Source organism: Paramormyrops kingsleyae, chromosome 5 (assembly GCF_048594095.1).
Source record: "Paramormyrops kingsleyae isolate MSU_618 chromosome 5, PKINGS_0.4, whole genome shotgun sequence".
In the NCBI taxonomy this organism is placed as follows: domain Eukaryota; kingdom Metazoa; phylum Chordata; class Actinopteri; order Osteoglossiformes; family Mormyridae; genus Paramormyrops; species Paramormyrops kingsleyae.
In genome coordinates this window covers 32939430-32952097 of record NC_132801.1, presented here as the reverse complement: position 1 = coordinate 32952097, position 12668 = coordinate 32939430, and the positions used below count along the sequence as shown (strand labels likewise).

The 12668-nt window shown below is 46.6% G+C and overlaps 1 protein-coding gene across 1 annotated transcript; it reads left to right on the top strand.

The window, feature by feature from the left end:
• Positions 1-379: 379 nt before the first annotated feature.
• On the top strand, positions 380-7564 carry tmem204 (transmembrane protein 204). The gene is made up of 3 exons (XM_023808183.2): positions 380-1332; positions 1984-2139; positions 6244-7564. Exons 1-3 carry the CDS (start codon positions 1056-1058, stop codon positions 6486-6488), a joined length of 678 nt encoding a protein of 225 aa, XP_023663951.1. The 5' UTR covers positions 380-1055; the 3' UTR covers positions 6489-7564.
• The last annotated feature ends 5104 nt before the right edge of the window (positions 7565-12668 follow it).

Sequence of the window (12668 nt, the reverse complement as noted above, 5' to 3'; positions counted from 1 at the left end):
CTGTTTATCAAAGCCTGGGCAACAGGAAATTCCCAGAATCTTTAGGGGCCCTTAGACTAGAGGGAAATTCCTTAAAAACAGCACAAAGCACTGACAACCTGTGTCTCCCTGAATGAAGGGGGCTGATGTGCTACTATAGTTCCCGTGCACTGGTGTATGGCCAGACGAGAATAAAGGACTGAAGCCAGAGAGAAAGGAGGTGACGAGGGGGGGCTTCAAGCCCAGCCTCCCGCCCAGTCCCTTTCCTCTCAGGAAACGCATCCTGTTGCTGGTTGGTTTTGGGGGGCAGAGATGTTTGTTGCGCGGAGGCAGCGACAGTAAGTACACGCCCCGAGGCTGCGGACATTTGCCACCCCCTGCGCTCTCCTCTTCACTGTGTGCACATACGCCCCCCCCCGAGCACACACAGAGGAGCCCCCCTCCCCCACCCAGCCCGGAGCTCAGCGCCGTCACAGACGTCGGCCCCCTTAGCATCTGGAAGTCGCTCCGAGAGAGACATGCCGCGACCTGGACGTGCCAGAGTCCGCCCGGCATAATCCCGGGATCCGATTTCTCCTTATCCGCTCCTCCACCACCCGCTGAGAGCCCCGAGGCAAAAAAAAAGGAAGAAGAAAGGGGTCTCCGCCTCTGCCGTTTGGCTGAAACAGCCCCCAGAGAAGAACCCGGGCAAGAGCGGAGGCACCGGCAGAGTGAGAGAGGGAGAGAGAGGAAGAGGAGCAGTGCCGGCTGGGCAGACACGGCAGCAGCCAGCGAGATCCAGTGGAATGGACCTGACTGATCGCTGTGCAAACCCAAGGGCGCCTCTAGCAGCGAAGTCCGAGGAGGAGGGCTAAAGGAGCCACCGGTACTGACGGGCACCAGCAAGAGACTCCAGAGAATGAACGGGGATGTTCTCTAGCTGAAATCCACGGCACCTTGTCTCTGTTCTTCTGTCACGCAACGTGGTGGGCACAGCCTGTGCCGAGCGACAGCAAGTCCCGCCGGAGGTGGAGGAGGAGGGGGCGGTAAGGGTGAGACAGCAGGGGCTCCCGGGAGGCGCCCGTGAGAGACGGCGCATGGCCGTGCAGCGGCTGGTGGCGGCAGCAGTGGCGGTGGCCCTGCTGTCCCTGGTGCTCAACAACCTGGCAGCCTTCACGTCCAGCTGGGTACTCCAGGCGCTGGAGGACGGGCGCAAGCGCAGCGTGGGACTCTGGAAGATGTGCCCTGTGGGCGAGCGGGGACGTGACACGGCAGGGTTGGGCCGCTCCGGACCGGTTATGCATCGCAGCTGTGAGACGCTGGGCTGGGGCTCCGAGTACTCGGGCTACAAGGAGTCACGGGCCACCGTCAAACGTGAGTGAAGGGCTGGGAGCGTGCATGCATGCTAGCTGGGTAGCCATGACTCACCTGCTGACCTCTGCTCTTCATAAACTGCTTAATTCTGTCGTTCTATTGGTTCAGCCGAGTCACATGTGGCCGTAATACCAACATGGCACTTGCAAGTTGAAAGGTATTGATGGTACCATCCTCTCCATTGGTTCTCGTTACAGTATTTCAGCAGACAAAAGCTAGCTAATCTCAATTTCCTCCAACTGAAAATGCAGTTTACTTAATATCTACATAGGTTTGTTTTCTGTAAAACAGCCGCACCGTATTTCATAGTGATGTGAAGAAGGTGTATCGCAGTTCGTTCATACAAGCATTCTATGTTGCATGGAACTCACATCCTGTGTATGTGAGGGACTGAGGTTTGAGCCAAGGAATGGATTTTCCAGCAGAAACAGTCTGGGGGAAATTGTTTGCTTATTAAATTCGATAAACACAGCTTCGCATCATTGGACGAGCGCAGAGAGCACGGTCCATCTCAGGTGTCGTACAATTACATTCCAGTAAACATTTAATTTTTTTCTAATGAAAACATCAGAAGCAGTAATGCCTCCTGGGGTTTGCGCTTGGGAGTGTCGTGTCACTGCACCAACCAGCCGGCCTGCCTTTTGCTTACAGTGCAGTTCGACATGATGCGGGCCTGCAACCTGATGGCCACAGTGGCGCTCACTGCCGGTCAGCTCATCTTCCTTCTGGGCCTGGTGGAGCTGCCCTTCATCACCCAGGACTCCCAGTGGTGGGAGGAGGCCATCGCCGCGCTATTCCAGCTGGCCAGTAAGTCACCGCCACGAGCACCTGGAGCCGTCGCTCGGTCCACATGCTGCCCACAGACACGCCCCTGTATCTTTGGGAAACTCCCATATATGCCATCCTTTCATTATGTCCCTAATTCAAAGAATTAGATGCAGTTATTCGTTCATTCCTTCAGATCAGTGTTTCCCACCCCGGTTCTGGGGGATCTGCAGATATTCCATATGTGAACTGTCTGGTAGGGAGCTGGGAAGGGGGGTGGTAAAAACGTGGACCTGCTGGGGGGGTTGGGAAACACTGCTTCAGATATTCAAAACAAAGCAGAATGCTGTTATCCATTGACAAAGCATTTACTCTATCATTTCAAACTAGGAGAAATTGAATGGGCGACTGACCACAAAAGGGGGCAGATAAATCCTAGGTCATAGCCTGAGGCCCCAGCAAACATCAGGGCTCTGCTTAGCTTTGGGAAAAATGCAGCAGTTATTTAAACCTGAACATCCATGCCAATGTCAGCCCAGGGCCCCCAGATAAGAGAGGGCTTCATTACTGAAGCCAAATATGTCTTTGCGTGAGCTATGGGGTTGAGGGACGCCACGTGGCAAGCTCAGGTGAAACCCAGCTTCCTCGCGCCTCTTAACATCCTTTGACGAGACATTGAGGGATCGTCACGGAACGCCAGAGGAACGACAAGCAGACTCAGACAAAGAGAGTCCCAGACTCGGATGCGGGTTTCGTGGGACCGGCTGATCCCTATCGCAGAGATCAATGCTGGAGGTTCTTGGAAAGCTCAAAAAGGACCTGTGCGAGAGGTGTGGGCCCGGAATACAAACAAACGGACCCCCAGCGCCGCTTCTGTAGCTCAGCATCCAGCGGCGTCCAGCGCTCATGTCCGTGATGAGGAAGTGTGACGTGCCGTCTCTCTGGGCCTTGTGTCTGGGGGGGGGGGGGGGGGGTGCACGGAGATTCAGCCCCCCCTCGTCGCAAGTGGCTAATTTTAGCCCCCATTGCAGGCTGGTGGGTCGGAGCTACTCCAAGCATTTGGAGCGACAGTCGGGCGCCAGGATATCCCTGCTCAGGACGAGGAAATGCCTGTTACTACCTGTTATGCAAACCAAAAGCAGAGAGGATAGGGCTGGGGAGGTGGCGGGGGTGGGGGGGCATGGTAGGGAGTTTGGTGGCGGTGGGGGGTACAGTGTTCCCTCAGCTCACAGATCACCATGGGGTGGGAACGGCTGCTGTCTAGATAACCAGCTTCTTTTATGCCTCTGTTTACAGAACGTTCAGGAACAGTATCTGAAAAAAAGGCGTCCCTCCGCGACACTAGATAAAACACATGTTCCCGCTGCACGCATTCGCTGGGGCCTTTATCATGGGAAACACCCATTCTGTGATTAATTAGACACACGCTCAGACAGACTACGTTCACAGAGGACAATTTCGCTTCATGTGCCCATATTTCAATATCCCACAGAATTTAAGCTGAAGTGACTGAATTTATTTTATTTATATTTTCATTACTTTTGTAGTGAATTGTAGTTATTTTTCCAGACTAAGTAAGCACATCCTATCGTGAATGGAAAGTCATTCAACTTTAATTTCAGCTTAAGAGGGAAGACCAATCAAAAGGTCTAATTTCAGCCTGAAATGCAGAGGCTCTGTAACATCTGAGGTTTGAAAGGCCACTCATCTGGCATGTGGGACATGAACCGGCCACATTTGGGTACATTCACTGTGCTGGCGCTCTGTTCCATTCACAAATTGCTTTTATTTCGAGAATGGGGCAGAACCTTGTCAATCACACGCTGATTGCACACTGATGAAGCTCCCCGCATTCTGTGATCTTGACGGTGTTTTTTTGCTAATGCCTGTCCGTACTTCATACAAGGCACAGAAAACGGGGGACCTTTCTATGCTATTACAAAAGAGCAGCCCTTACCCCCATGGCTGTCGCAGACATTCCGTCGCACTTCAGAGAGGAAACGCCGCTGGCAAGGCTGGCTCAGGGCCCACCAGCGGCCTTGGCTATTGTGCATCAGCCCTCAACAGGGAACAACATTCTCCAAATTAACAATGACCATTTTAAAAAAATAAAACAAAGTCTCGCTTCCCTGCAAATGCGGAGAAAGAAGCGTCTGGCCATTCAGGCAAATTTAGTGTTCGTTAATTAACCCCGAAAATCTGAGACCTCAGCCTGTAGGTCTGAGGTACCTTCCCCCCCCCCCCCCCCCCAAAAAAAGAACCAATGCATCACTGGCTGCCCTCCTGACCACGTCCACTGCCACCACTCACCTTAAACCGGGCGTGAGGGAAGGAAGGAAGGAAGTACGGAAGGAGATTAGAAGGGGAAGGAAGCTGGAGATTTCTCGGTGCCAGAGGCTGTTTCACACAGTGTGCTAGCCATTGGCCGCGGCCGCGGTATAGGAAGAGCTTTTCATTTTTCTTAGAAAAGGACTCCGACAAGGTAAACAAGCAGGCTCTTTAAATAACAGCAGTGTAGCACTGACACTACCCAGCCTGAGGAAACTAACTGATTCATATCCTAAACTACTTATATCTGCATTGTCCAGTTTGTATTTTTGGTTCTACTATTTATCATATTGTTATATTCTCCTATGTGCTGTGGACTGTGAGCTGTTATTGTGAAATTACTGGCTGGGTAACTTTGTGACTGCAGGAACTTCATCTCATAGCTGCTGGGAGCTGCTTCATTTTAGCTGGCAAGGTTGAAAGATTTTTTTTAAGGTGCAGACTAGAAGATTTTTGGTAAATTACCGGCTCCGTGTTGGTGGAAATGAGGCATATGTGACAGTTTAGATACACCTGTAAATGTCCAACAGCTGATGTGAAATGTCCGAGTGCGGCGAAACTCTGATGACCATACTGACAGAACGCTGCTTGTCCAATCAGATTTCTTGGTCAGAACTAACTGTTGCATAATTCCAATTATCTCGAAATGTTGGCTGAATTCTTACATTGCTGTCGATTGACGGTATATTTAGAATGCCAGGCGTTTTACCACCTTCTCAATAAAGTTTTATGATCAGTACAGGGTTGCGGGGGGCTGGGGGCTATCATACACAGCAAGGGGTACAAGGCAGGATAACAGGGCCCAAAAAGCAATAAACCAATGAGTTTTCACCTAAAAGGACGGCTGACTGCCTCCCATAATAACTGCTCTACACTCTGCCAGTGACTCACTGTCTGTCAGTGGTGGATTTGCAGTATTATCTCACTGCCTTAAAAACGATAACAATTCAGTTAATTCATTTTTTTTATTACAGTTTAAAGCAGAATTGCGTTTTCAGAAGAGATACCGTATCTCGAAAAACATGCCGTCTCTTCAGTTAACGTCACAGTTGAGCTCTTAGTGCGAACGCTGTACTGCTGAAAGCTTTTATTTTGCGATTGGTTCATTATCCAATTCAGGGGAACATAATTCTTCAAGCTAATTTTAAACAATCTTTTCACATATGCCATTTAAAACACTTTTATTATTTATAAGTCAGAGCTACGCTCCGTTTCCATTCCTAACCACCCCGAACACAGCCTGTTTAAATTAACCCTCAAAGGCCATGCGCATCTGTCTCCTTAGAATTACACAGCAAAGAAAGAATTTTTCACTGCCTCCAGAGCTTTAAAGCACATGACCCCTGTCCTCCATTTTTTCCATAGGCCTTTAATGGGAGAAAAAAAAACAAAGCTTAAGAAGTTGTTTTCCTTAGGCCCTGGTTCAGCATTTATTACTGGAAATGGCAAAAATACTAAGCCCCACCTCCCCAAGAAAGCTGGGAGCGTAACAGCGGGGAGAGATGAGCGGCGCTGGATGCCCGCTGTAACCGGAACATCCTTCACTTTTCCAGTGGCGCTGAATGACGCTGAAGTTTTCTCAAACTTGCGTAATTTTAGTAGTTCCGAGAACTGCATGAATATCCATGAATCATAACCGTTAGAGTGTGTTTTAAGTAAATATGGTGTGTGTTTTTTTGTGCATTTGGAAAACAGTCAGCGACAGCCTCCACATCCCGCATCGCTCCCCTGAAAATAATCTGCAGCTGCCACAAAAAGTGCGCGAACTTGTAAGGCGAGTCCCAGAGAGGAATTCAGTCTCTTCCCCTTCCCTTTCAGGTTTCTCCCTGGTCATTGGGCTAGTGACGTTCTACCGCATCGGGCCGTACACCCAGCTCTCCTACTCCTGCTACGTGAACATCGCAGCCTGCTTGCTGGCCACGCTAGCCGCCGCCATGCTCATCTGGAACATCCTCAATCGGCGTGACGACTGCCTCACGCCGGGCGTCATCGTCATCAGCCGCTCGCTGGCGGCACCCTTCCGCCCCCGCCTCGACAACGACTACGTGGAGTCGCCTTGCTGAAGCGGACCTGCGTCCGTCCCTCTCCAGCACCTCAGAGCACACCACGGACTAACTGGGACACTGCCGGCAGTGCGATTCTCTCTTATCTAAACAGATCACATATAAACTTGGCTTATTCTAAGCCGTGAGCGTAAAAGACATTCGAAATGCTTTTCGCTGTTGAACCATAGCGTCTATTTCAGCTGCAGCGGCAAACCAGCAGCTCATGGACCGAGCAGGATGTTCGTGTAACCCACCTGCGCAGTGAGGACAGCGCATGCGTCTGCTGCACCAGGGATGCCCGCAGCACACTGTCCCCACGAAGGCATGCCCAAATGGAGCTTTATATAAACAAAACGTAGTGCTGTATTCAAGAAAAGGAAGATTCATATTCTAGGAAGATGACTAATGATGCTAGCTAGATTTCATTAAAATATTAAATTAAATGAAAATACGCATAGAGAGGTCTGGTACACTGCTGCACAATGTTTTTATGGCTACACAATGAAACTGACAACAAAGCGTGACCTGGAACATGGTGCTGTGTTTAAATTATCTTTGATCATCGTTGACCAGACAAACTCTTCCCTCAACCTGTCATGTCGAGATAAGATCAAGCTGGATCTTGACGCCTTACACGTATTCTATGTGCACTTATTTCATTAGGAATATTAATATTATGTGTAGAAAAAAGTACTGACTTCACAGCTAAAATTAGCATACACACAAGAATGAGCTACTTCCCGGCAGTAGTTATTTTTGGTACCAGAATCAGATCAACGTAAACTCTTCGGAATAGCCAGCCTCTATGCGCTGTGGTTAAAATTTCCCTCAAACTGGCCCAGAAAATCAGAACGGAGTTAATCTGGTTGAAGAAATATCTACAGCAACAACAAACAGCAGTACTTAGTTAAAAAGGATATATTTCTATTGATAATCTGCTCGCTTGTGGTACATATTGGATATTAATTATATTGCTATTATATTATACTGCTTTTTGCTGCTGAAGTTCTGTGTTATGTGGTGTTCAGTTTAAAGGTGAAATTAAATTTTTAAAAGAAATAAATATAATAAATATATATTATATATTTGAAAAACGGCTTCTGTTCTGTCATCTGTCTTATAAATAATGACTAAAAATGTCCCCTGGGACTGTTACACAAGGGATAATCAATACTGTTGGCAGAGCTGTAGCCAGGATTTTGAAAATACAGAGGTCAAACGTGTTAGCCCTTCCTAGGTGTGCCCTGTAATTGATCTTGGTTATTGGAGTTGCAGATAAAATAGTGAGGACTTTGAGAAAGCATTAATTAGCTATAGCTTATGTTCAAAGGGTCAATTTAGAAGAAATTTACTATTTCCTTTCTGAAAGAGATGAATGAGTTAGAGGGCTGCATACACAAATCACACAAGAAATAATTTTATTAAAAAGGTGTATAGATGATCTCCCACCGCCAGGGCAGGGTTTGGATCCCTCCTCTGCTGTGTGCATGGGCTTTGCATGCTCTCCCTGTGTGGAGAACAGTCCAAAGACCTGCAGTTAGGTAAATGGATATCTGTAAATTGCCCAGTGTTTTTTGGGTGTGTGCCCTGCGATAGACTGGCCCCCATCCAGAGTGTATCACAGCTCTGAGTCCTATTCCGCCTGTGATGGGCCCCAGCCTCCTCTCATGGCTGCGATCAGCAATGGAAGATGAATGGATGTATGGAATAAAGAGTAAAGCATGACAGTTAATTTTCTCTTATGATGTGTGTTCAGCTTCTTACATGTCAGTTGTGGCTGAGTATGAAAAGTAATACGGCAGATTTGTGAAGTTAATCTAGTCAGACGTTAGATGCTGCAATTTTTTTCATATGATCAGTCTCAAAATGCAATGGAGATTTCAGGCCCTACAGCCACTGCTTAAACGAATCTACGGTTCGCTTCCAGTGTCAACTGCGGATGCCCGATGTAGGTCTTGTACGTGAGGAAAAGAGGAAACACGGCGACTTCCTGAGAGCTCAGACAGTCACAATAAACTGTGGCCGTGCCTCTGGGTGCATGAAGACGCTTCAGCCCTTTGTTATGCGCCAATGGTTTCCCAGGTAACCGTCCCACACAATCAGCCTGAGATGTAGCTTGTCTATTCTCACCGGATCTGCGTCAGCCAGTTAACAGGGAGTTGAGGCAAGCAAGCACAATACTTTTGTCTTTCCAAACGAAAATGGTTTAAAATAGCTGCAAGCATGGAAATTTTAATAAAGTTGTCTTCACAGCACAAGTCAAGCCCCTGAATAAATAGGATATGCAGTTCCTTCCTTACTTCATTACATCAGTGAGAACAGGTTTGGGAACCTTGATTTCTTCACAAAAATGAGATCAGATCTTTATCTTATTTAGTCAGTCTTAATTTATAAACAACATACACATTTCACATCAACATATATTTGCTGAACAAGTAGTTTGAACTTTCAAGATTACCGGTGGAAAAAAAGTATGCGAACCTTGAGAAAAAAATGACCCCTTCTGTTCAAGTGCATGAATAACTTCTGAAACTAAGACTAGAAAGTGTTATGAGGCTTTTTTTCTGGAAATATGGGGCTTCCATCAGTTCATGGTCATGCGGGTAGCTGGAAGAAATTCAGCAGCTTCTTCACTCTGCCTGGACATGCCTTTGAGGGAGAGTCCTGTGAAGACTGGCACTAAGACATGCAGCAGAATCTTCAAATAGGTGACAGTCGAGGACTTGCAGGCAACTCTAACCATCTAACCATCAGAAAAACACTGAATAAATGAGGTTACCAAGGAGGAAACCACTGTGCTCAAAAAAAAAAAAACCCTCGATGATCTACAGGATTACTGGAAGAATGGTCTCAGGATAGATAAGGAAAAAGCATAACTTTGTGGTAAACATACCCAGCTCTATATTTGGAGAAAACGAAACACTGCATACCAGCACCTCATGCTGGTTGGATCCCATTTAAAGCCCGAGGCAAACCTCACCAGTGTTGCTGAATGGGTCGACAGGCACTCATCCTATCTGCGTAGTGTAGTTATGAGAGTGTAATGGCTGCTTAGCTGCCTCAGGCCTGGACGGAATTCTAAGTTGTATCAAGAAATTCTACAGAAGAATGTCAACATCTTCTTATGAGCTAAACTTAAATGACGTTCATTATACAACACGACGGTGATCCATAGGAGTAAATCAACAGTGGAACGGCTCAAACCAATAACATATTTTAATGCAAACATCCAGATAATTCTGAAACTCCTTCAGGTCAGCTGGAAGACCATCACAGGAGGCCACCTCATGAAACTGGTGTAGAGGAGACCTTAGGGTCAGTCAGTCCCTGGGGCGATTGTGGTTAAGGGCCTTGCTCATGGACCCAGTGGTGGGATCACTCTGCTGACCCAGGGATTTGAACGGGCAATCTTCTGAGCTTCAACCTGCAGAGCTTCCCACCCCCCCAACAAATATTTTTTGTTTGGTTTTGTTCCATATATGCAATTTTGTAGTTTTGATGTCTTTATGTTGCGTTCAGCGGGCGGGCGAACAAGGAAGCAGGCGAGAGAGCCGTGTATACCGGAATACGGGGTTTATTCGGGCAGACAGGTGACGAACATCAAGCATGACATCCACTAACATTACAATGACAGATCTGGGAAGACTAACTCAGACGCGGACTAAATACACAGGACAAGCCAAGAGGAACAGGAAACAGGTGATGACAATCGGGAGTTAACACGAGGTAACAAGGTGGGCGTGGCACACACGAGGATCAGACGAGCTGGGCGTAACACTTGATAACTATTGTAAAATTGTAGATAATAGTACAAATAAACCTTTCTATGGGTAGGTGTGTCCAAACATTTGACTGGTACTGAATACTGGAGGATGACCACGCTGAAGGGTCTGCAACTGCCTTCCAACTCACTTCATTTAAAAAGACATGGACCGTCTGGGGTCTCCAAAGACCAGGGAGAGAAACACTGTTTTAAAATAATTATTTTTCAGGGGGCCTCAACCCCCTATGCTGACAAAATACAATGATACTCATCAAAAGCCTCAAGACCTCCATAAACAAGGTCCACTTCACAATGGCTCTGGTAGCAAAAGAAACCCATGTAGGAGGGAACTGTCTGCATTGTTATACATATTAATAGATGCACTAAGGGCTGACTGACCTGACCTGAGGGCAGCTACTGGTGTATGCAGATTTTTAGACCTGCTTCTCCTGTACCCTGTATAATATTCCCATGCAAACAAAAGAAATTACACATTCTCAGAAAAACAAAAAGGTAAAACCGAAATGAGTCAGCAGTGTAAACTTGGGAGCCGTAACAGTGGGATTTAATCACCAGCTGCGATACTGAAACCTGGGAAACAGAGCTTTGCCTGACACTCCGACTCCCAAAGGAACAGGAGCCTGCAGTTTACCGTTTACCAGAAGCAAATCATCTCTCAGAAATAGGTGTTAGTCCCCCTCGTTGAACATTCTCCTGAATATGCTGATAGTGATTGATTTTTTTATTATTCTATATTATCATACTAATTTTTTATTTTTGTTTAAAAATGTTGTGAGTACATTAATCTTGTTCTTATACATTGTACTACTATGCATGAAATGTTTCATTTTGTTAAATGTGTGGAACTGTGTTGTCCAGCCAATCACTCATCCAGGGCCTTAAACTTTATACAAACAGATTAATTTACATGCATTTAAACAGAGAATTTCTTTTCAGATGATGGCCCCATATTACTGAAATGCTTCTCTGTTGTAGGTTCAATGGGAAACCTTCTGAAAGCATTCACCCTTTTGGTTTTGAGACTTTTCTTTTGTGAAACACAAATGGGGAGAATGTGCGACGAGGCACATTCCCCAGGTCGGCGTGCTGAAGGGGCCGTCGGTCCCGGGCGCATTAACAATGCTGCAGACCCATAGAGACTGTGTGAAGGGAGTCAAGGCCACACCAGAATTATTCTAAGAGGAGGTATTTCCTTCTACTTTGAAATACCCACTTCAGCAACAAGAGTTTAATGACTCCCTAGATGTATCGGTTCTGGGCACGTGCCATCCTGCATGTTGTACCCTAAGCCATATGAGTCATTGAAATTGCTATGGAAGACATGTCCATCACGTACACAGGGAAGTGCACTTCACCTCATTCCTCAGAGAAAAGGGAAGTACACTCATCGATATTATAACAACTTTAAGTCGCAGCTAAACAGTGGCCTGTGGTTGCAAAGATCTCCAGTCCCTTAAAATTGCTGTGCGACCTACAGGGGGCTTGTTCATCATAGCGGGTCACTATCTCAGTGTCACGGTGACAAAGCTGCATATGTTCGTCGCATTAAAATTCCGGTGGGAGGCTGATGGACTTGCAGATAAGGTTACGTATAAACAGTTCCTGCAGTGCAGCAGCTGAAGCGAATTACAGGAAGAGATGAGGAAGAGATGCTGAGAATATCACAGAATTTAGTGAAATACAAGGAGAGAAACACAAAGAATAATCATGGGAAAAAAATGGTTTCCTAGCCCAAAAGGAGGAGAGGAATTTTATGTGACTATATACAACAGCTTAGGGTTAAAAACAAGACAATGGAGTCAAATATGTGGTTTTATAACCAGAACAGAAGTAGTGACAAAAAATCCTCAGAAACATCTGTGAATAAGATACTGTGGAGGGGTAGGAAACAGAGGAAGCAGACACAGTGAAAATAAACCCAAAGATAGAAAACGGCTAGGTAGGATGCACAGAGTGTAAGTCAGCAGTAGAAGTCACTTCCTGCCAAATCTGTGGAATGGGCTGTGCTGACAGTTCTGGGACTGAGAAAACTGCAAAATGCCAAACTTTGAATAAAAGTCATGTTCCGAAACAGATGCTTCATAAATGCATAAGGTCAACTTTTGTAGCCAAAGACACTGTGAACTGCATCACATTGCAGTGGTCGACAGCCTGGCAGAAGTTTTTTATAACTGATTTTCTAGAAAAAACTTCTAACCTATGAACTGGTGAATATTTGGGATGCTGGGTGTCAGTAGCACTGCTGCCCCCTGCTGGCTAAGACAAGAATTCTCAAAAACCCAACTGGCTAGGAGCAGGGCCGTTCGGAAAGGTTTTATTTTTTTTTAAGTAAATGTGAATTTTCGACCACCGTCTTACTGCTTATTCCAGTCAAGGTCAACAGGATGCCAGTCCATTGCAGGGCACCTACACAC

Bases quoted from the DNA above. Each gene is read 5' to 3' on its own strand.
- tmem204 (XM_023808183.2), top strand. From the start codon at position 1,056: ATGGCCGTGCAGCGGCTGGTGGCGGCAGCAGTGGCGGTGGCCCTGCTG. The intron at 1,333-1,983 runs GTGAGTGAAGGG...TTTTGCTTACAG, and splicing joins GTCACGGGCCACCGTCAAAC to TGCAGTTCGACATGATGCGG. The intron at 2,140-6,243 runs GTAAGTCACCGC...CTTCCCTTTCAG, and splicing joins CGCGCTATTCCAGCTGGCCA to GTTTCTCCCTGGTCATTGGG.